Here is a 22,423-nt window from a genome sequence, read left to right as displayed (position 1 = left end):
ACAAACCATCTCTGCTCATACGTAACATGCTGGCTACTCATGGCTACACACACACCACGCACCATGTACACATTTAGCTCCATGAGAAAACCAAAACCTCTCACATGAGCACACTCTTGTACAAGAGCTACATCACTGGGAGAAGCAAGATTGTCAGCAGGAGTGAAAGGTCAAGCTTTATACGCACTGACGGGCCGATGGTGGCGTTTACTTTGGCTTTTAGAGAAGTGGTAGAGAAGAGGGAGTAAAAGGTCTCACACTGTCTATGAAGTCCTGAAACATCAAGTCCAAGTCATTAACGTTGTGTTTCAGGAAGTCAGCAACACTCAACTAAACGTTATGACAAAGTAAAATAGGTGTTCCTCTGTGTGTTATTCCTGTTACACAATCACAGTCACGTGTAATGTTTAAGCCAAATGTGAATATCAGACAGACACCGCTCCAGATGAGCTTTAAACTGGCAGCTGTTTGTGAACACGCTCTAACAAACTAATGCCATAACGTCTTCATATGGTAATGATATGTAGGTGTTGTCAGGACAGGCTGGACAGTGTAATTATTTCAGGGTCGACCTACTGAGGGTCTCTTTGTGATTGCATTTAAAATCTGAAAATAGGAACATCACAGTGTAAGTTATTTATATTTTTCACTTTTTTATACAATATTGGATTGTTTGAATTGTGTAAACCTGAAAACATCACAAACTGCAGCTGTCGTGACCACCCCTTCCTCTCTGTTCGGTCTAATTTGGAGCTGTCCTTTGTTCTCGATGGTTCTTTTCATTTCAGGAAGTGACTTGGCAAAGCGCTTGTCTTCATTAAGGACGGGAAGCTCATCAGTCATCGGGGCTGTTGTGTTGGCACCGTTTTAAAGCTGGTTCTTTGACTGTTTTTTTTACCTCAACATGTGTGATGTCCTTTCCTAAACCTTGAACCAAGTTAGGACTCTGTGAAATGAGGGTGGTGGAGTAAAAAGCACAATATTTCCCTGCAAAATGTAGTGGATGAGAATATAGAATTAAATTGAAATACTCAAGTAATGCACCATTAGAACTGAACTTAAGTAAAGTGGTTGTGTGAAGAGAACAGAGTCCATCACTCCCACAGCTCCAGCTCCAGCAGACAGACACTTATCTGCAGACTGCTGAGGTCACTCACTCACACTCTGTGGTATCGACATATGTGAAGCAGCTGGTCTGGACGGAGCTACAGGACGGGTTCTCACAGACTGTGCTGCTGAGTGTCCAAATATGTTTAATCCATGCTCCCACCTCCCTGAAATCTTCCAAAAATAGCAGCAGTCCTGAAGCAGACAGACTGCCTCAACAACTACAGGCCACGGATCCGTCTGACAGCGCACAACTCATGTAATCAGTGGGTTGAAGTCAGTCACAGCTTCCAAATGAAGCACATTTCATTCCCCATATTGTGAATACAGGCCCATAGTTTCACATACGTGTTATTTTTCTGGGTTGTGGTTGTGGTTGAAATCATTAAAAAAATAATAAAAAACATCTGCACATTAAGGTGAACTGGTTTAGTCTTGACTCTTGGTTGATGAAGTGCAATATTGTAATAATTAGATTATCTTAAGTGTGTTATTCTGTTTGTGTGATGAAGGATTTGTGCAATTCAGAAATTTCATTCTCTATTTTATTTGTATTTTATTTTATTATATTCATTTATTTCTATTCTTGTTACTTTTTGTATTTATGATTGTATATATTTTTTTGGTTTTATAACTGTACATGTTGTTATGTAAGTTCTGATGTTTCATACAAAGTTAGTTTGTGCAGAATGGTGTTTTTCGTTGAGAAGGGGGGGGGTTCACCCAGGGCGTCATACAAGCTAGGACCGCCACTGGATGTAGTGGCTTGGATATTTCAAACTATGACCCGTATATGATGAAATCTGGACTGGACATGCTCCGATCACATCAGAAAGTCTCCAGATATGATCCAAGAATCTGGATCATGAAGTAAGAACCTAAGAAGGTTCATCTCCAGATTCTTGGGGTTTTGGTGCAGTGGTGTCCTTCTGCCGCTGCTCCACTGAGGGGGTCCTGACAGCTGACTGAGCCTAGTGTGGTTTGGTGACAAGAAGGCTTTACCGAGAATCATCATCACAGCCGAGAACATCACCAACACACATCTGCCTGCCCTGGATGACATCTACAGCGACCGTCCTCTGTATCTTAAAAGACCCACCTCACCCGCCCCTCACTTGTTTAGCCTTCTGTCCTCAGGAAAGCACCACAGGTCAGTCAGAGCCCACACCACAAGATTAATGAAGTTTCTACCTCAACGCTTTTACCACACTGACCTCTGCACTGAAAAACCACCCCCACAGATAACACTTATCCTGTGCAACACTCATCTTGTGCAATAGCTACGTGTTTTTTTTCTTATGTATAGTTTTTTTAAATTATTAATTAATTAGTATTTATATTTATTCTTTGTATTTATCAGAACTCAGCTCAGGTTCTGAATTTCATTGCCTATACCAAGTACAATGACAATATAGAAATTCTGTTCTATTCTAAACTGTCTTTCCTCTGTTGCAGATAGTTTCACATTGACAAAGACTCAGCGCCATTCTTTTTTGTAGAGTCACGGTAACGTCATGTCGTTTGTTCCACTTGAAGGCTGTGCTGTGTGCAGGTGACTCATTTCCTGTCATTACCTGAATCATGAATAAGTATTAAACTACTTTATGGGAGAACTGTTGTAGACTAAGGGAAACCAAGGAGAGCTGACTTTAATGAAAGCGTTTTTTTAATTTATTATACAGATTTTTTTCTGCCTCACACACCCTGGCTGATGTTTGTACTTAGCACAAAAACTTCAAAGAACCACAAAACCAACCACAGTGACACGACACAGTTATGACAAGCTGCTCTGCAACTGAGGTCACTTTTCCTTCCACTTTCAAATACTTCCTCAATACAGTGACCAGACAACTATGCAATGAATCAGCAATGACTTATATAGTAGTACAGTACACTTGGGTCAGAACATTTACATGGCACCTGTTACAGTGACTTTGTAGGTTATGTGAAGTGAAACGAGCAGAAAAAAAAAAAAAAAATTCATGGAATTTGTACTCAACCTCTACATTTAATGTTGCTTTGACCAATTTTTTTATTGAAGTATGTTAACGAAAAAATAAGATGGTAGAAACAATAACAACTGTGGCAGTTTTATGTTAAAACAGCAAAACATTTTTGTGTTCAGCATAAATTAATTTTTTGTTTTAATATTTTGTGTTTTTGTAAAATGAACGAGAAAGTGACCACATGTCAAATAAACATTACACAACAGAGAAGATATTTTTTATTCTAATTTGTAAGTTCAAACAACAGTGAAAATGTGTATTTAGTGGTGAAATTATATCCATTCAGTTTAATATTTTAATTATATATTTTAACAATATTAATATTATATATTTTTAACATTAAATATTTAAGTTATATTGATGTGAGCATTGTAACACAAATTTAGGTTTTGTTTCTACTCTAGATTTTAAGTTACACAAACACAGAAATTTCAAACAACCTTAAAATTTAATGTAGTAATGCAAGTTTTTTACTACAGTGTGTGTTCAGCACAACTCTGCAACTCCTGTAGTTTTGTGTTTTTGTTTTGTTTGTTTGTTATTGAGCGAGAAAGTGACGACTTGTCATATGAACAAAAACATTCAGTGCATATTTTTACAATCCACTATCAGTAATATCAGCTCAGTGCACGATGTTGTTGTTGTTAAATAATCTTTCCCTTTATAGACCAGTTGTTCAGCGGCTTCTATTTAGTCTGGTATGTGGCATGAAATTAACCTCCCTCAAGGGTCTGTGCTGATAAACTGTAAAACCAATTTATCTGTGACGCAAAATTTTACTGTAAAGTCCACCCGAGTGTTAAGGGACTGTTAAAATTACATAAAAACTTTATGTTCATTTGTTAGCAATTTTAGATTTTTGAGTTAATTTTACGAAATAGTCGACATTGCCTGATTAGTTCAAGGCCAAACAAGTAACTTCCACAACCACAAAATGTACAAAAAAAGTAATGGGATGAAAATAATCCTGTAATAGAGATAAATATCGCCCTCTGGTGGGAAAAGCGGGTTCCCACTTTTCACAAACAAGACGAGACTGCTGAAAGTTTATTCAAAGTTTTTATAGTTTTCTAACTAACCTGATGAAATCATGTGAAATTTAAAGAATCATTACAGAGAAACAGCGGCCTCACATGGGCCAGAGCCTAAAAGTCTGTGTGTGTCTAACATCTTTTTTTAGATGAGTTTTTAATGGACACCTGAGGGAGGCGGAAAACCAGACTCTTGTTATAGTCTTCTGCGAATCATTTACCTCTGTGTTTGTGGTTCCTTTCAAGCTTCATTATTAGTTCTTTACTCAGAAATTCATCTCCAAAATTCAGAGAAGAAAGAAACAAAAAGTGGGACTGTGGGATATGACTGTGACAGTACAGGAAACTGATGAAACAGAGAGGAAGGAGACTTTCCCATGAAAATGCTTATATTTCCGGTTTCTGTTCCCGTTCATGAATCAATGTTTTAAATATCTTTTAAAAAATGTATTGGATGTTAAAATGTTGTTGTTAACAATGTATCTGTGTTGAACATGTGCAGGATGAATCTTACAGTGAATATAACAACTCACTTTCTGCTGCTTCTTATCAAATATCAAAAACCACATGTTTATGTTTTGTTTGCGGCCTTGGAGCAGATACGCTGCTTCGGTCTCGCTTTTGAGTATTCTGTGATCTTTTCATCAAAGCTGGGTTATAGATATCACCCATCTGGATCTGTATGTGCTGAATCTGAGGTCACACAGGTGGTGGGAACTCTGTCTGTCTAATAAACTGATGAAACCAAAACAAGACACAGGTCACATCTGTGATCAGCTGGATGTTAAGGTTCCAATAATAAAATATCCAACGGGAGAGGCAAATAAAAATAATGAATCAGGACTTCAGCCTGTGTGAGACAAAAACAGTCGAGTTCTGGTAAAAGACATGACCCCACAGTTAAAGATACAAGATGACTGCATATATGAATCATTGTCACTGAGAGTATTGTGTAACCACAGCAGTTGATAACATTAAGCTTTTATGTCACTTAGTGTGTGTGTGTAATTAAACTTCTCTGCCTGCTGAAGCACCAGTGCACAACTTTGTAATAGGTTTATAAACTAAAATATGACGTCTGGTAAAATATTTTCATGTTCAAAGGATTTTTAAAAAAAAGAGGAAGTGAAGACTAAACAAAAACTACTCATGTTCAGACAGGCTTATCACCTTCATGCAGCCATTTCCTCGCGGCCTCTTTCTGTGAATTACCGCAGCATATACCACATGTTCATGATAATGTAGACATCTCCATTTGAGGCAACATAACATCTCAGGGGTTGAATATTTCAGCTAAGAACCAAACAGAAGTAGATCCAGAATAGATGTTTACAGTTTTCTGTTTATCTCTGCAATTTAAGAGGAAAAGTAAAAGAAAGAGAAGAAGAATAGAGCGGTTTATGGCTGATATACAAGTATGTGGTTCAACACTGTCACCTTTGAATCTCAGAGACATCAGAGTGTGAGGGTGATACTTCTCAGGTTCACACTGTACATGTTAAAACAGAAACCCACAGCTCTGTTCAGCCGTCAGTGAAGAGCTCATGTCTGTTTTTTCCATACCCAGCTGGGGGAGGTGTTTGCGACTTGAATACTCCCACAGAAAGGCAGCGGACAGAGGTGACACTGAGCAGCGTTGAAATGTGAAACTGAGCCAACAACAGAAGAGAGGAGCTGAACTTAGAGCTGTTCAACGAGAAAAAAAGATGAGGAAACTTCTTTTTTTTCTCCTTTTTGTCCTGTGTTTAAGTGGCACACTTCAGCAGGAAGGTAAGAGATGCTTATCGAAGTCCAGTCTAAGGACAGACTCAGGAACTGGTTGGATTTATTTTATAAGATTTTCATATCATCTGTGTCTCATATGAGATTTTTTTTTTTAATGAAAAGTGTGAAGTTAGTGTGAATTAGTGAATCTCTGAGTTGATTTGTGAGCTGAGGTGTTGAACAGTTTACTTCAAAATCAAGCTTCAACTTGTAGAGTGATTTCTCCCTGATTCACTCCAACACATAACACATCTGTCCTGTCTCATTTCACCATGATGCAACATGGTTCATATCAGGATAAGAGCTGAAGCAATTGATCAATTAATTGATTAGTAGGAAAAGAAACTATTTTGATAATTGATCAATTGTGTAGGACGGTATTAAATTAAGTATATTTGAGTTTTGGACTCTTGATCAGACAAAACAAGTGATTTGAAGGCGTTTCCTCCTCATTTCTTTCACTGCTTTTGTGACATTTAACTACATTTTACTACAGGATTCATCTAGAAAACAAAGAGCAGATTAATCTGTCAGTTTCCTCCCTAACAAGGATGTTATCTATATTTTATAATATATTGTTTAGTGATGTTGACACAGGTGAATTTTGTTTTGATGAAATATATCGAAGTGTTGTTTTTTGCTGCAGGGAACGGCAGTGGAGAAGAGCAGTGGAACGGCTCTGAGAATGTCCGTCCTGTGCCCAGAGTTTTTAGTGGGGGCCACGTCTCTCCAACAGAAGCTTTTGTCCCAAATGGGACTCAAGCTCCCAATTCGTCTCATTCCCCACCAGCACTGCGGTTACTAAGCAACAGCACAGCAGAGTACCTCAGAGGCGCTCTCAGCACCCGGGTCATCCCCATTATTTATATATTGGTGGTTACTGTCGGGGTCCCGGCCAACATGGCCATCTTTTTCATGCTGGTCTCTAAAATTAGGAAGGTGTCCTCTGCCATCCTGTACTGCAGCCTGGCCGTCTCCGACCTCCTCCTCCTCCTCTCCCTCATCTTCAAGGCTCACTACCATCTCCATGGAAACCGCTGGGTTCTCGGAGAGGCTGCCTGTCGAGTGGTCACGGCCTGTTTCTATGGCAACCTCTACTGCTCGGCCCAGACGCTGGCCTGCATCAGCATCAAGCGCTACCTGGCTATAGTGCACCCGTTCATGTACAAAACTCTCCCCAAGAGGATGTTCACTGCCTGGGTGACGTTGGCCGTGTGGGTGGTGTTTGGAGCCGCCGTTGTCCCCGAGCTCCTCGTCCAGCAGAGCTATAGGGTCGTTGACCTGGAGCACATCACTTGCCATGACGTGCTGCCTCAGCAATATGACTCCCATTACTTCCTGCTCTACTACAACCTGATCCTGACCATCTTCGGCCTCCTGGTGCCGCTGGTGGTCACTGTTGTGTGCTACGTCCGCATCGTCTGTGAGCTCAACCAATCCCACCTTGACTGGGCGATGTACATCAAGGCCATCTCCCTGGTGTTTGTCATCTTCCTGGTGTGCTTTGCCCCCGCTGGAGTCCTGCACTTCCTCCATTATGCGCAACTGTTTGTAGATGGAACAGAGACTTTGTACATGTACTTTAACGTGGCGGTGTGTTTGTGCTGCCTCCATGCCTGTTTGGACCCATTCCTCTTCTTCATCATGTCCAAGTCTGCAGGCTCCAGGCCATACTTCAGGGCCTTCAAAGGCATATCCATCAGCATATCTGTCTAACCTACTGTACATGCTTCCAAAAACTGAGGAGGGAAATGTTCTCTGTGGGTGGAATCCAGAGAGAAAGCTAAATGACCTTCGTTTATTTAAACTGTAATAAACAAGCAAAGGACTTTACTATGGATAAAGTTCCTGTAGATATAATTATTCTTTTCAATACAAAACAATTTTTTCATATGCGAATCTGTCTGTGACAGAGATAAAAGAGGGGATGAGCAGAAAAAGGATAAATATGTTAATATATATATGAAAAATATGATGTATTCATTTTAAAGTTATAGATTTTGGTTTATGGTTTAAAGGAGCTGTTTGTAAGTTTTGCTATTGCTACATAGCCAACGTTAGCATTAACAGCTATTTACTCACCAGCCAAAAGCTTCAGTCAGTTGTTGCTTTTGCAAGACAAGAGGTTTTAATTCGTCCTCTTGGGAGTCCTACGTCCTCAGGGCAGACTGGACGCCACAGTGACTCAGTATCGGAAAATGACACGTCAGGCCCACCAGGCTAGAGCTAGCTGGTTAGCATGCTAACTTCAGAACAAAGAAAAGAAATAGAATCAAAACAAGAGCGTTGCTTTCCACCTTTAGAAACAGCTCCTGGTGAATAAAGGAATGAAGTTTGATACCAAACTCACAACATTTATTCCAAACTGTAAGTAAACAGCTGTTAATGCTAATGTTAGCTATGGAGCGATACTAATAGCTCTTGGTCCATTAGCTCTGTATATTTTGAGTTGGAGTCATCCTGTTAAGCTTGAAATCTATGGCTGACCATGTGAAAGTCTCAGAAAATGAGCCTGCCGCACATTTGTTTATTCCTGTAATTATACAGAGCCATGATGTCTGTTCATTAAAATGTAAACTTAACAATCTTTAAGATGTTTCATACCTTTGTATTATTTACTAGGATGTTTTATATTGTCTTAGATATGGCTGAAGCCAAATTCATTTAAATCCCTGTTCCCACAGCAAAGCTACATGTCAATTTCTACAATGTAGATCTTCACTATATAGAAGCATTAGCATTTCTGAATGTAGAGCTTTGTTTATCTTATTGATTGAACTCCCCAAGAAGATAACTATCATCCCCTCAATTACACCTCTCTCATTTAGTTGGCATTTCCTGCTCAGCATATGACAGGATCGTGGTTGACACACCACATCAGCCCCCACACTGGGCACTATATTAGGAACACGCAACACAGGAAATGTGCAGGGCTTCCCCCCTGCTCTAACAGTAACAATACATAGATGGTCTGTGGCATTCAAACCATAATTGATTGGTATTAATGGACCAAAGTTTGACAAGAAAACATTCCCCACACCATTACACCACAACCACCAGCCTGGACTGTCGAAGGCAGGTTGGGACTCAGCAGAAATCCACATCCCTCAGATCAGGCTACGTTTCTGATGAATTGTCATGAATTTTAGCTCAGACACTCATGGCACCATCATGATGTCAACATTTGTAGTTTTGAGTGAAATGTCTCAACAGCTCCTGTGACGTTTAGGCACACACATTCATTTTCCCCTCAGGGTGAATTGTGATTAACCAATCTGGTCACAGTTTGGAGTTCTGGGAAAGACACTTCTCTGAGAACAAGTTAGTCAGGATTGAATTTGATTTGAACCCAAAAGCAATTTCCAACAGTTCAGTCCTGAGCTGCCTAACAACATACAACATAATATTTATGACAACAGAGGCTCCAAGTATCTCAGAGACGCTTTGTAGGGCTTGGGTACTGATGCCACCGGACTGGAGCCAGTCTGGCTGAGTAGAACTTGCCAAGGTTTGAAGGAGCTATTTGTAAGTTTTGCTATTGCCAGTAGCATTAGCATTAACAGCAGTTTACTTGCCAGTCTTTCCCAGAGCTTCAGTCATTGCTGCTTTTAAGATTATAATACGTCCTCTGAGCGACGAGTTACCTTTCCACCTTAAAACAAGACGTAATCACTCAATTATTAGCCTGGATCTTTTCAGTCTTTATATCAAGGAACGGAAACAAATCTTATACTTTATTGTGTTGTGTTTGTTGCGTGCTACTAGAATACTGACCACTTCATCTCCACCAACAAGAATAGAACGGGCTCTGAGGTCAGACTCTGATGTCTCTCACTTCCTCTTGCAATGTTAAACTTCAGTCTGTGGCCCTCGGTGTGTACTGAAGGTTCTGTGGTCGTTGAGGTCACTCAGTGATTCATTTCTTCTCTTGGACACTGAAGCACGCAGGCCACTGCTTTGTTGTCAATTCAAGTTCCGTACCTTATTGTGTGTGATTTTTATTTGTGGGCAAAACAAATAGACGAGAGTGAAAGTCATGTATTGATAGATATTTTTTATGTGAACATTTAGATACAGTATGTTCATGATCAGTATTTATTACTAATATAATATAATATAATATAATATCCCTGTTTCAGAGAATGATCTTTTGTGGTAATGTATATATTTTGTGTGCATATGAAAATACCTAAGAAATGTATTTGGGTCAAGTTTCTATGACCAAGTTTCTTTCTAACTTAAATCTGTGTAAGAGTTTCCTCATTAGAAGTTACACAGTTTGCTGTATTACATCACAATGAAGCGATAAAACAAATCTTAATTTGTTTATTTTGTGGGTAAAATTACACACTGTCCTACTTTATACCTTATTATTATTAAAACGAGAGCTTAGTTTCAGACTATGTAGCTTTTGAGGGAAGAAATAACAGTTTTCCTCTTTACATTAACATTTAGTTATTTGCAAGATGCTTTTTATCCAAAGCCACTTACAAGTGAAGTCAGTTTAACAGCTGAATTCAAAAGCAATAATTCATATTTCTTATGAATTTATTGATTTATTTATTTCATTAGCAATAAAACACAGTCTTTCTTATTGGAATACACTCCTTACTTGGTCTAATATGACCAGTAGCCTATAGTGGCTAAGTTAACTGATGCTAGCAAACACATTAATGTAACATTACTGAGGCAGTTTGCTGATATTATGACTCTTGACTACTTGTGCTACTGTTACAGTTTTTTGCATTTACCATCATCATGTACCTGCCACATGGGGCCATGTGAGTCCAGTAACAGTGGTGTAATCTTGGTTTAATTTAAGCTCTCAAACAGCCTCAAAACAAACACAGACACTCACCAGGATGCTTTCATAAAGTCATTAAGAGAAAACCTGACAGCCAGAGGAGCCTGTGCCCGTTAATTCTGTATAAATGGCGGCATCAGCTGGTGTAAGTGCGTGCATCAACATCTGGACACTGAACACATTAAACAAAGCCCCACAGCTGTTCAAATGAAACTCTTTATTCAATATGTAGACACCAGAGGAATCCACCTTTACACTGCATTCACTTGAGCCTTTTCTTATCAAAATAAATCATATCAAGGACAGGTAATTGTTTTTTACACGCACCTCCACATAACGTTTGACAGCAGAGGTTTTCAAATCTGAGAGTCACAACGTTGGCATTAAATCTAACAGGAAACCTCCCATAAAAGCAGATTTGACCACCCCTGCTACAGAACACTGTGTGGAACAGACAGCCATCTCACCACCAGCCTGCCCGTTCACAATGACCTCCAAGTCAACGCGGTATAATGAACAACTGTCCACGACAAATCTGACAACACACGAGAATGATACATTCACCTTTGACCCGGGGAATCACACGCTGCTTCCTCCTGCAGAGGAACAGCGAAGACACCGAAAAGGAAAAAAAAACAAAAAAAACACACACACACACAACAGTGGGACTTCAGTAACAAACATGCAGGATTTGTTTTTGGAAACGGTGAGTTTGTTCAGCGCAGGTGGTGGTGTTCGGAGGAGGGGGCAGTGCAGACAAGCTGACAGATAAAGCATCAGACATATTCATCAGGAAAACAGATCACATCTTGAAAGAGTTGCATTTCAGTGAGAAAAAAAGGGAAAGGTAATGTACTGCACTCATTTGTTTTCAGAGAAGAAGAAGAAATATGATGTAAGCAACAGAAACTGACGGGAAAAGAACTGAATGAAGCAGAAACGTACTTTTCTATTAACTATTAATTTCTTAGTCCAAGTGAACAAACCCAGGGCAGAACATGTTACAGGATTTTACTTTACAAATCACCTAGCGCACTTTAACTTCAATGCACTGACACTGTAGTAGCAAGAGTACCATTCATAAGAGGTTTTAAAGGGTCTGCTCACACAAATCACAATAAAACATATTCTTGTTTGGAGTATATCTAGCCATGCAGATAGTTTCAGTCTAATCTAGATATCCCTCTCTGAGGTTTCTGCCTGTGCCTCAGTACAAAGGAGATGAATGGACTTTTGTGAGTGGTGCTCACAGAAGTGGAAAATGTAACCTGAAAAACTTGTCTCCAGAAACAAATGCTTCTCACTAGAGATCACTCTTAACAGCTTTCACTGGATCTACTTTTTTTTTTTTTTTACCAAGGAAATAGTCAAATAGTTGCCATGACAACAGTTGACAGTAACAAGCATATTATCAGTTTTTAGCCACACTAGCGACATGGCGCTGTCGGCCAGTCCACACGTTCGGTCAAGGATAAATATCTCTAACAACTATTGGATCGTTGGCTATGACATTCTTGGTCCACAGAGGATGAGCTGTCGTCATTTTGGTATAATCTTCTAAGTTTTCATAAAACACCATCATCAGGTCAAAATGTGAATTTATCCAATACATTAATTTATGACGAAACTCCTGCAAAACTAATGACATTCCCATCAGCCTCAGCTGTGCCTCGTGTTCAGTCTTAATTAGCAAATGTTAGCATGTTAACACAAAAAAGTGAAATGATGAATACGGACACGATACTACGGAAGCTTGCAAATATTTTTTATCCCGTTTTGGAGATGACAAGGCTCGGTATCACGATATAACAAGATATTATCAGGAGAAAACTTTTTTTTTTTTTTTGAGATAACGGGATAATTATTCTTTATCTCAACATTATCGCGTTATCTCAAAAAATGTTCTCCTGTTATGTCAGGATAACAAAACATTGTTTTCTCCTGAAAATATGTCGTTATCTCGAGATAACGGGATAAAAAAAAAAATATTTCAGAGTATGACCTTTCATGGCTTCCATACTATACCTATGCCTGCTAAACATCAACATGTTAGCATGGTCGTTGTGAGCATGTTAGCATGCTGCCGTTAGCATTAAGCTCAAAGCACTACTTTGTGGAATTATTTACCCAAGTTTAGAGCAATACAAAAAACTTTATATCCACCTCCATTGTAATGAACAGCTAAAATCGGAGCACAAAACTTCCAAACTATCTGCATCACTAGTAAATATGTGTTATTGAAATTTGGGTGAACTGACCCTTTATGCATGGCTTTTAATTTCACTTCGTCAGGTGGTTCAGATCCTCCAAAAATCTCAGTTTCCTGGTATAGAAAAGAACATGAAAAACATGGCTTTCTACATATGAGATGTTTACACACACACACTCATTCATACATACACACACACACACACACACACACACACTGCAGTATCAAGAGATGAAGAGACAAAAAAAAAAAGCAGGGCAGAGCAGCAAAGCTTCCAGCAAGGTTTGGAAGAAGAGACGAGCTCAACAGAGAGAGAGGCACGACATTTGAGAAAGGCCTTTGAGTTTTGGAGGGAGCAGCAGCAAGGCAGGACGAGATAAACAGAGAGGACAGGAGGACAAGACGGGTCGAGAGACACTATGAGGAAACCATGACAGTGAGACAGAGAGAGAAGAGGAAAAAAGGAAAGCAGATTTTTTTTTTTATAACAGCAGAGGTTTCCTACAGTATAAATTCTTCTTGACAGATCAGATTACGACTGAGAGCAAAGCCCTTCATGGTGAGCTCAGCGCCACGAGACGAAAACACGACACAGACACGAGAGAGGGAGAGAGGAAGCATTCAGACAAAAGGTTTCCAATCTCAAAAGTCTCTTACTGTAAAAAGCAGAAAATGTAAACTTCTTTTCACTTTAGAAATGTAGCTGCTGAAGTTGCCGGTTTTGACTAAACTACTGTATCATTATTGATCTTTTTTTTTTTTCTATGGCCTTGTCATTCTTGCAAATTGCAGCAAAAGGCTTGAACTTCGTCAACCATCAGTGGAATAATGATCACAGGTTCAGAGACTGGTGACGCAATAAATAGCATGTAAAAATATACAAAGCAAAATATACAGAATAAATAAACATGATCATAAATACTCAGCTGATTTGTACTGAAAGATAAAATTCAATGATGCACAGTTATTCACTCACTGTAAATATGAAGCTATTACGGTGGCCCTGAGGGCTCAACACACTGCAACTTCAGGAAACACACGCAAACAGACAAAACACAAACAAATTCAGAAAACATCTTCATTAATTTGACAACACGTGTGCAGCAAATACAACACAAAGGAAGTGTTTCCAGGGGACACAAAAAAGTGACGCACTCAACTGGGACAAACAATTTGTGACGTGTGCATACACGTATTATAATGCATGTATGCAAGTGTGTTCCAGCTGAGTGCATCACTCCTTACTGCCCCCTGGAAACAGTAATGTTGTGTAGCTCATGTGTTGTCACATTTCTGTCTATTTGCATGTGTTTTCTGAAGTTGCAGCATGTTGAGCTTTCCATGCCACCATAAGCTAGAGCCAGCAGCCAGTTAGCTTAGCTTAGCATAAAGACTAGAAGCAGAGGGGAACAGCTCGCCCGGCTCTGTGCATCTACCTGCACCTCTGACGCTCACTAAGCAATACGTTATATGTTGTTTGTTTATTTTGCACAAAAAAACAAACATCCTGTCAAGGTGTAAGTCACATAAAACCACATCTGAGTGGAACTGAGCAAGATGTTGGGGGGGGGGGGTGCTGCAGGAGGTTCAAGCCTTTTGCAGCTTTGACACATGCATTTGTGGGTTGCATGTGTGAAACAGCCCATGGTAGATACAGAGCTGCTGATATACAGAGTTTCAAAAGCACAAATAACTGTTTCTGCTTGTTTCTTCAGAGTCACCAGAACAACCAGGGTCTGGTGCCCAGCCACTGACACCACACAGAGTTTTAAACCTTTGATTGTTGTCCTCAAACTCTTTATATCTGCAGCTCTCTGTTAAGTTAAACTGCATTTCATTGTCCTGATTTACCAGGTATTCTACTCAGAAGCAACAGAATAACAATCATTGTCCTGTGTTGGAGTAGTTGTGGACGTGGGAATAAGAATGATTACGGCTACGAAGTGGATGAATTATTCTGTGAACTGAGTTAATACCTGGTAAACAACAAACTGCTCTGTGTTGAGGTTTACATGAGGACATTGGCGCGTGTGTCTGGCAGTCGGAGCCCCACCAGGCCGCCGCCAACCAACACGGACGACGCCAGCAGGATGGGGATAGCCTTGGTGATGCCAACCAGTGAGCCAAAGATCAGGTTGCCCAGCACCGCTGCCAGCTTACACATGGCGTTACAGAAGCCAAATCCTGTGCCCCTGAAAAAAACACAGAGACAAGGAGGAAGATGAAGAGGAGAGCGTCAGATATATGGTATCCTTGTTTCATTGCATTTCTGGATAACTTGAAGTAGATACTATACTGCATTTTATTCTGAAAAATTACAGTAATCCTCTCATGAAATATTTTTATTTTACGAGTGCTGCAGAACTTTTAATGGCTGCTCCAAACTCAAACCTCCTGAATGTGTCCCTGCTCTATAACTGAGAAAAGATGGTGGATTTTCTGGAAGCTTTGTCATGTTTCTGATGATCATCCAGATTTAGCTACTGAATAAATATGAGGTGAGACACTCGTATTTAATGCAGCTGCAGAATCTTGCATTGTTGTATATCTACTTCATACAACTTTGTCAAATTTATTTTGGACTCATAGTTCGTAGCTGAAACTGAGCTCATGAAATGTGGTCTGGCTTTTACAAAGGGACAGTTAGTCTTTATATTTTGAGATTTTAACACTTGTTCTAATAATAACAGGTGAGAACAGTCTGTCACTGGGTCAAATGAGGGGTGTGATGTCCTGAAGTTTCACCAGTAAACATCAGAGATTTTAGGAATTTATGAGTCATAGAACCAGACGTGTTCTGAAGCAGTGGCTTCCTTCCAAGAAGAGCAAGTTCATGGCATCAGAAAGGGGTTAAAGTTTAACACTCTCTGTGAGACAGATTCATCTGTTTTGCTGTTTTTCTTGAGATATTAAAATATTTTTTACTGGGAATCTTAGTCGCAGGCTTTTGCAAAACTAGTTAATGAATGATTTCACAAAATTTTTTCTCCTAAATCAGCCTAAATGTTCTTATCGTTCTTTTATTGGGCTGGATTAATGTGAACAAAATTTCATACATGTTAATTTAACAAGACAAGAGGTTTTGACCACTTGACCTCTTTTGACCTCTGATTGGACTGGACACTACAGTAACTCACTATCACAAAGTTGTATTCTGACACAGGGGGTAGCTGTTAGCATGCCAACTTCAGTAGAAGAAAACAAGTGATAGAAATAGAAGCAAAACAAGAGAAATAAAGTTTGATGCTGAATTTGTTTCTTCTAGCAAACAGCTTTAAATGCTAACGTTGTTGAGTAGTGATAGCAAAAACCTACATATAGCACCTTTAAACAAAACTCCATGACAGGTAACGGTCTACCTCACCTCCTGTCTGTTGGGTACAGCTCAGTGGTGACCACGTCCAGGGAGTTCCAGGCAGAGATACTGAGGCCGTTGTAGAGACAGAGCATGAAGATCATCATCGACTCACTGGTGCCGAACCAGAGGAAGAAGCAGCTGATGCCTGACAGCACCATGGAGCCTCCTGCAGGACATAGCACAGCACATCTTTAACATCTCAGACTCAAAATAGCCTCATTTATGTCACTGAGGTCACTGCAGAGGCAGAAAGGCCAACATCACAAGACATTGAGACATTTTCGGGAGAGAGGGAGTCCAGGGAGACTGTTATGTTGTACCTAACATGCTAAGGCGCCCTATTTTGTCCATGAGGAGAGCCGAGACGATGTTTCCAGGCAGCACGGCCAGCGTTCCCAGGAAGTTGACGAAGTAGACCCAGTAGGCGCTGTAATCGTCCTCAAACGTCATCTGACAGCCTGTCTTGTTGTGGTGGAAGGAGCTGTTGATCACCCTTGAGTTTGTAAGTTTGGTGTCGTCAATATCTGTGAATGTGAGAGACAAGAGGACAATTTTCACACCGTGTTGAATTAATGAATAAAGATACGCTTTTATCAGCCTGTCACCTTCTACAGTGAGACGGTCTCTGCAGAAACAGGCGTCGTCTGGCTGCTGGTGATTTAAGGGGGGTTATAATCTGAATGTGTTTATTTGTTGTTTGGTTTTACACCTGGTTTATGTTGTGTTTGAGGTGCAAATCAGGATAAACCAACCAGGCAAACTGCTCCAGGGACTCCAGACTCCCAGGGCACCTCAAATCCCAGGTTCAGTCCATATCTGTCTCTACTTTATTCTATATTTCTTATTATTATATTATACAAGCTATATATAGTTTATTTTATGCTGATGAGGCTAAATAAATTTCTATTTAACTGGAAATATTAGTAACACTGGTTGACGTCAGGACGTTTAATGAAGCTGTGTTTATTCAGCCACGTTAAAGAGCCAACTGAGTTTTTATATGATTTTTAATGTGTGCAAAACACATGCACTTCTTTCTTGTCCAGACGCTGAATCCAAACTTTATACAGTGATTTCTTCTTCCCAAAGACTAAAATTTATCTACATTTAGAAAAACTACAACTTTTTGAGCCCAAATTAAGTTTGATAAAAAGCCAAAAATATAGCCTCAAAATACTGGACTTTTTCTACATGTGATGCAGTAAAAATAATAATAAAGGGAAGTGTTTATTAGTGTCAGATGGTTCCTTTAATCTCAGTAGTGTTTTTGCTTTTTTTTTATTTTTTATTTGATGCAGTTTAATTGTCTGTGGGCTCTCTCCCTAAATAGAAATGGTGTATTAATAAACTTCAGCAGCTGCAGCAGTGAGAAAACCTTCCCTGCTCTCACCTCTGCTCTCATGACAAACACTCCCCCTTCCCTCGTTTCTTTTTATGCTCCGCTCTCCAGAGACACATTGCTGGGGGCAAAGAGACTGCATTTCCCACAGGGCATTACCAGCAACCTGACGTGCCCTCACTGTTTCCATGTTCAGCGCTTTTCCCCGAGTGCTGGAGGGAACTAGTTTTTCCACGCGGTGCTCCCACAAGGTCTGATTCAGCTCCAGTCCCCTCAGAACAGTTAAAATGCCTCTCCCGCCTTTCCTTTTCTTCCTGCTTGTGTCGGGTTCAGCCTCAAAATGATTGGACTGCACTTTTATATCACAGCCAGGATTCAGTAAAGGTAGGATTTTGATGTGTCAGATGCAGATGGTTCCAACATTTTTACAAAACAACATGCTGCGATAAATTATTCAGCAAGTGAACAGGGAGAGCTGCCTCTGAGGAAGTTAAAATTCCTTACTGTCTTTTATTTTTCCAAGAGTCTAAACATCAGATATGAAAAAAAAGCATCACTCCAGGAGTTTATGTGTGTTTAGGTTTCCAATCCTCTGCAGCTCGGCCTGATTCAGTTTCTTTGTTAGTTCAGAAAGACAATCTGTGCAGGGGCAGAGAGGTTAAGCAGTAATTTAGGGACATAAAGCAAAGCCATAAATGCTCATAGCCAGTCTTTCTCCTCTAAGCCAGAAGCTTGGACATTAGAGCTGAAATGAACTGTCTGAGAGAGACACAGAGACTGATTGAGACTTATGTGTGAGGCTCCTACAGTGTAATAGGATTTTCTGAGGTGGAAGGAAACACCTCAGAGCAGGAATCCTGCGAATGTGAGGGAGCTCTGCAGACGTGCACTCACCCGTGTTGTAGAAGAAGGAGTCTATAAAGGTGCAGTTTTTGAAGGAGGAGCCCACCGAGGAGACGTCTTCGAAATAACAGTTGAAGAAAGAGGAGTCAATGAATGTGACCGACTTGAACTTCATGCTGATAAACCTGAGAGGAAAAGAGGAGAGGAAATGAGATCAGGATAAACTGGGGTTGGTAACATATTTGTGGCAGCAGTGGTGTTGATACTGGAATATTTTTGCTGAATTGAGGTGAAAGGTTTTGACTTTGATCAACAACAGCTGATTTTTTGGCCACTTGGGGGCAGCGGAGACAAGTTGAGTGGCTGAACAGCTCCTTTCACATTCTAATATTCTCACATTTTACATTGTTATTACAATTACAATGATTTCATGGTATATAAAGCAATCAGCAAGTGAATTAATTAGTTGCACATCAATCAGATGCAACCTTCAATGTGCTTTTTTCATGTTAATATATCAGCAACAATGATGCAAAATACAGTAATAGAATATCTACAGCAGTTTGAAAGGGGCCATTCTGCACAATAACTGCTTTTACTTTTGATACTTAAGTACATTTGGCTGCTAATACTTATGTACTTTTATTTTAGTAAAGCTTTAAATGCAGAGCTTTTACCTGTACCAGTAGTTTAGAGACGACGTGTCCTTTCTTTAACATGTCTAATATGACAGACTGTTATTGATCTATATGTCTGTTGCACGCTGCTGGTCACAGTATCTCTTAATAAATGTGCATTCAGGTCTCCAGTGAGGATGGAAAAGGACAAAAACAGCGTATCGATGCATCTCCTCTGTGGTCTTTGTGCAAGTGAGAATCATAACCAGGAGGAGGAGTGAGAGATGTGTGTGTGTGTGTGTGTGTGTGGCTGAGAGAGAGCAGGAGAAAGAAGGGAGGAGAGAGAGATAAGCCTTTTAATTTCCTGGTGTTGGGGGAGATAAAAGAGGCAGGATTAATATTACCAGCAGAGGTGTGTTGTTTGTGGGAATGACGGATAGTCCTGCTGTCCCACGGCGGGACAGGCAGCAAGCTTTAACCACAACACTGTGCTGAGGCTCAGAGGTTTGGATCAGACGATATAACAGTGCAGCTAATGTCTTAATCATGATCATTACGCTCTGTCAGAGGAAGCTGAACTCAGTGGGAAACATTCAAATCCAAACAGAGTCGGTTCTTTTTTTACCTGTCATTCATGAAGGCAGAGTTTCTGTGGATCTGGTTTTCCAGGGTGAAGTTGAAGGTGAAGTCTTCGATGCGCTCGTTGTTGTGAATCTTCACTCTGGAGGCGTACTCATCGGCCTGAAGGTGCTTGATGACATCAGGGAACCACACAGACAGACCGTAGTACCTAGACCACAACAACAACCACAGCTTCTGTAGTAACATGTGGTCACTGACAGAGGCCTTTATAGTTCAGGGGCCTCATCTGAGGCTTATTATATGTAAACATATGTGTAAACATACAGAATAATATGATGTTAAATATGTAGATTAATAAAATAACCTGTGGCCAATAAAAGCACATGAAAATGCAAGAGAGGAAATGGACAAAAGGGGAGAAAGATTTCATAATAAGGGTACAGATTCGTTTTTAGAGCAGCCAATCACATTCTCCTCTCTACAGGAATGACCCAATCAGCAGAGAGCTTGCACAGCCCTGAGGCTGAGAAAGAGAAAGGACACATGTGCTTGTGGTGTAACTGGTTCACATGGTGTCAGAGGTGCAGGTTGCTGAGTCAAACAAAAAGAAAATGGCTTAACAGAAAAAAAAACAGAGCTGAATAGAATAAATTATTTTTAACACAACCTACTTTTGTCTCTTTTAAATTTTAAAAGAGTTTCCTTCGGGCTGAAAATTTCCAACATGTGCACACAGTAATTCATTGAAGCAGCCAGCAAAAAAAAAACAGCCCGACAACACCTTCTCTCAAATCGGCTCTCTCTTTCTAATCTAACCTGTCAACATTCATCAAGACGATAGAGTGTGAGAGCATCGGCCTCAGTGCTGAGAACTTCACTGAAAATCAGTTATTAGGCAGGGAAGTAGTGGTGACTCAGCTAAGTATCACCCAGGGCAAAATATAGCATCATTTAACATGAAGGAAGAAAACAACAATAATAACACAGAGAAGTGTGGAAGCAGAGCTGGAGGTGATGCAGAAAACTTCTTACCCAAAAGACAGAGTAAACCAGACTGCAGCCAGTTTCATAGTGTTGTCCCTCACTGGGTAGTTGAAGCATCTCATAAAAGTCAACCAGATCTATTATAACAAGGAAACAAGTTTTTAGATAATTAAAACACACATTAACACGCAGAAAAACTGAGTATATAACAAACCAGGGCAAAGACAAAGCAGCAGCTTACTCCTCTGAGCTCAGCCTTGATCTTGAAGAGGACCTTGAGCACAGGGTTGGCTGACTCATTCTGCATCTCCACCAGCTCGTCCAGCTGTTTGGGGATTTTTATCCGGTTCACCTGCAGGGGGAGACACTGATCTGTCACCTGCTGATGGCACTGCAGCAGCAGGAAGGTTACCAAGTGTAGAGGCCGGTGTGTGTACTCACAGTGAAGACTCTCTCTGGTTCTCCACGGGCACGCATGTTGGTGTCGTGGATGTGTTTGAGCACCATCCAGGCCTCGTCGTGTTTACCCATCTAGCACATTATGATACATATTTACATTAATTACACAAATCAAATGTGTGCTCGTGAGTTTTCAAAGTACCCCCTTCCCCTCCCCCAGACAACACCCTTACAGCGGCACCCCTCTCCTTGAATGAACTCAGAGTGAGTTCGCTCTGGGCTACAACTTTTTTTAAGCCTAAATCTGTTTAAATTATTGGCAAATTTGTACCATTAAAAGTATCCAGAATCAGCTAATAGCAGTTCCTGTTTGAGATGCGCCCATGAATGAACCAACCACCATCACTGGATAAGTTTGATTCCAAAGAAAACTTAGAAGCAGGACAATTCTCAAGCAAGTTCTGAATTTACAAAGAAGAGGAAGATTCTAAGCAGATTTACGGATTTTTATTAGAGATAATTATATCCTCAGGAAGTACAAGTCGCATCATGTCTGCGTGTTCAGATTTGACTGAGTTATGACTCCAGGAAGGAGTTCAAATTTAGGTGCGAGAAGGGCACTGCAGGTTTTAAAGCACCTTAAGCAGCTCAGCTCTGCTTACAGTGTTGTTCAGCCAATCAGCAGGAGAGTTTACAATAATTCCTGTTGTTTTTTTTTCATGCACCTTTCCTTGTCACCTTGTTTTACTTCTCTCTTTTCATGTCCCCTTTCAACTCTACCCCACCCTGGGAGTTTGAAAACAGTTTGAAAACCCCTGCATTAATGCAAAGGTGCAATATGTAATATACATAAAAAGAAAAAATACACCACAAATGCCACAATAACTCCCCACTAGCATCAAAATGTCCACAAAGTTGTTGATATTCTCTGATATCCCTAAGTATCATTATGACTGTCATTAAGGGAAATGATGGTGCTGCCAGCACCACAACAACAACACGCTGTCTCTCTCTCTCTCTCTCTCTCTCTCACCTCCAGGAAGAAGCGGGGGCTCTCAGGCATAAAAGTGAGAGCGACCACTGCAGAGACACACGGCAGCGCACACACCACCACAAACACTCTCCAGCTGTGGAACTGGTAGGCTGAGCCCATGCTGAAACTCCAGCCTGTGGAAAGAAGCAGGACAAACATATGGTCAGAAATAATGTGGTACAGGATCAGGACATAGTGCAAACCTGATAACATGAAGAGACATCAAACTTGAGTGAGACAAAGGTTGCTGCTATAGGTTTGGTGCCCGGGCATGGCAGGGGGTTGCTAAGGTGATTGGCATGACAGTTCAGCGTCGTCATGTGGTTGCTAGGATGGTCTGTCGAGTT

At 40.4% G+C, this 22,423-nt stretch overlaps 2 protein-coding genes across 2 annotated transcripts in view; one reads left to right on the top strand and one right to left on the bottom strand.

The window, feature by feature from the left end:
* Positions 1-5,729: 5,729 nt before the first annotated feature.
* LOC139611786 (proteinase-activated receptor 3) lies at positions 5,730-8,500 on the top strand. The gene is made up of 2 exons (XM_071466699.1): positions 5,730-5,914; positions 6,555-8,500. Exons 1-2 carry the CDS (start codon positions 5,851-5,853, stop codon positions 7,622-7,624), a joined length of 1,134 nt encoding a protein of 377 aa, XP_071322800.1. The 5' UTR covers positions 5,730-5,850; the 3' UTR covers positions 7,625-8,500.
* Positions 8,501-10,914: 2,414 nt separating this feature from the next.
* Positions 10,915-22,423, bottom strand: part of LOC139611733 (synaptic vesicle glycoprotein 2C-like) — a 38,732-nt gene continuing 27,223 nt past the window's right edge. Inside the window, exons 5-13 of the mRNA XM_071466614.1 lie at positions 22,077-22,210; positions 21,086-21,175; positions 20,886-20,996; positions 20,693-20,781; positions 19,704-19,868; positions 18,513-18,646; positions 16,600-16,803; positions 16,286-16,445; positions 10,915-15,113 (exon numbers count right to left, since the gene is read on the bottom strand). Coding sequence (XP_071322715.1) covers positions 14,930-15,113; positions 16,286-16,445; positions 16,600-16,803; positions 18,513-18,646; positions 19,704-19,868; positions 20,693-20,781; positions 20,886-20,996; positions 21,086-21,175; positions 22,077-22,210 — 1,271 coding nt within the window. The 3' untranslated portion in view covers positions 10,915-14,929. The remainder of the gene's footprint in view (positions 15,114-16,285; positions 16,446-16,599; positions 16,804-18,512; positions 18,647-19,703; positions 19,869-20,692; positions 20,782-20,885; positions 20,997-21,085; positions 21,176-22,076; positions 22,211-22,423) is intronic.

The sequence above is a fragment of the Trachinotus anak genome, unplaced genomic scaffold, assembly GCF_046630095.1.
Source record: "Trachinotus anak isolate AG129_WGS33_773 ecotype Australia unplaced genomic scaffold, CSIRO_AGI_Tana_v1 ptg000028l, whole genome shotgun sequence".
Classification (NCBI taxonomy): Eukaryota; Metazoa; Chordata; class Actinopteri; order Carangiformes; family Carangidae; genus Trachinotus; species Trachinotus anak.
The sequence above is the reverse complement of the archived record's forward strand: the minus strand, read 5'-3'. Positions and strand labels throughout refer to the sequence as shown.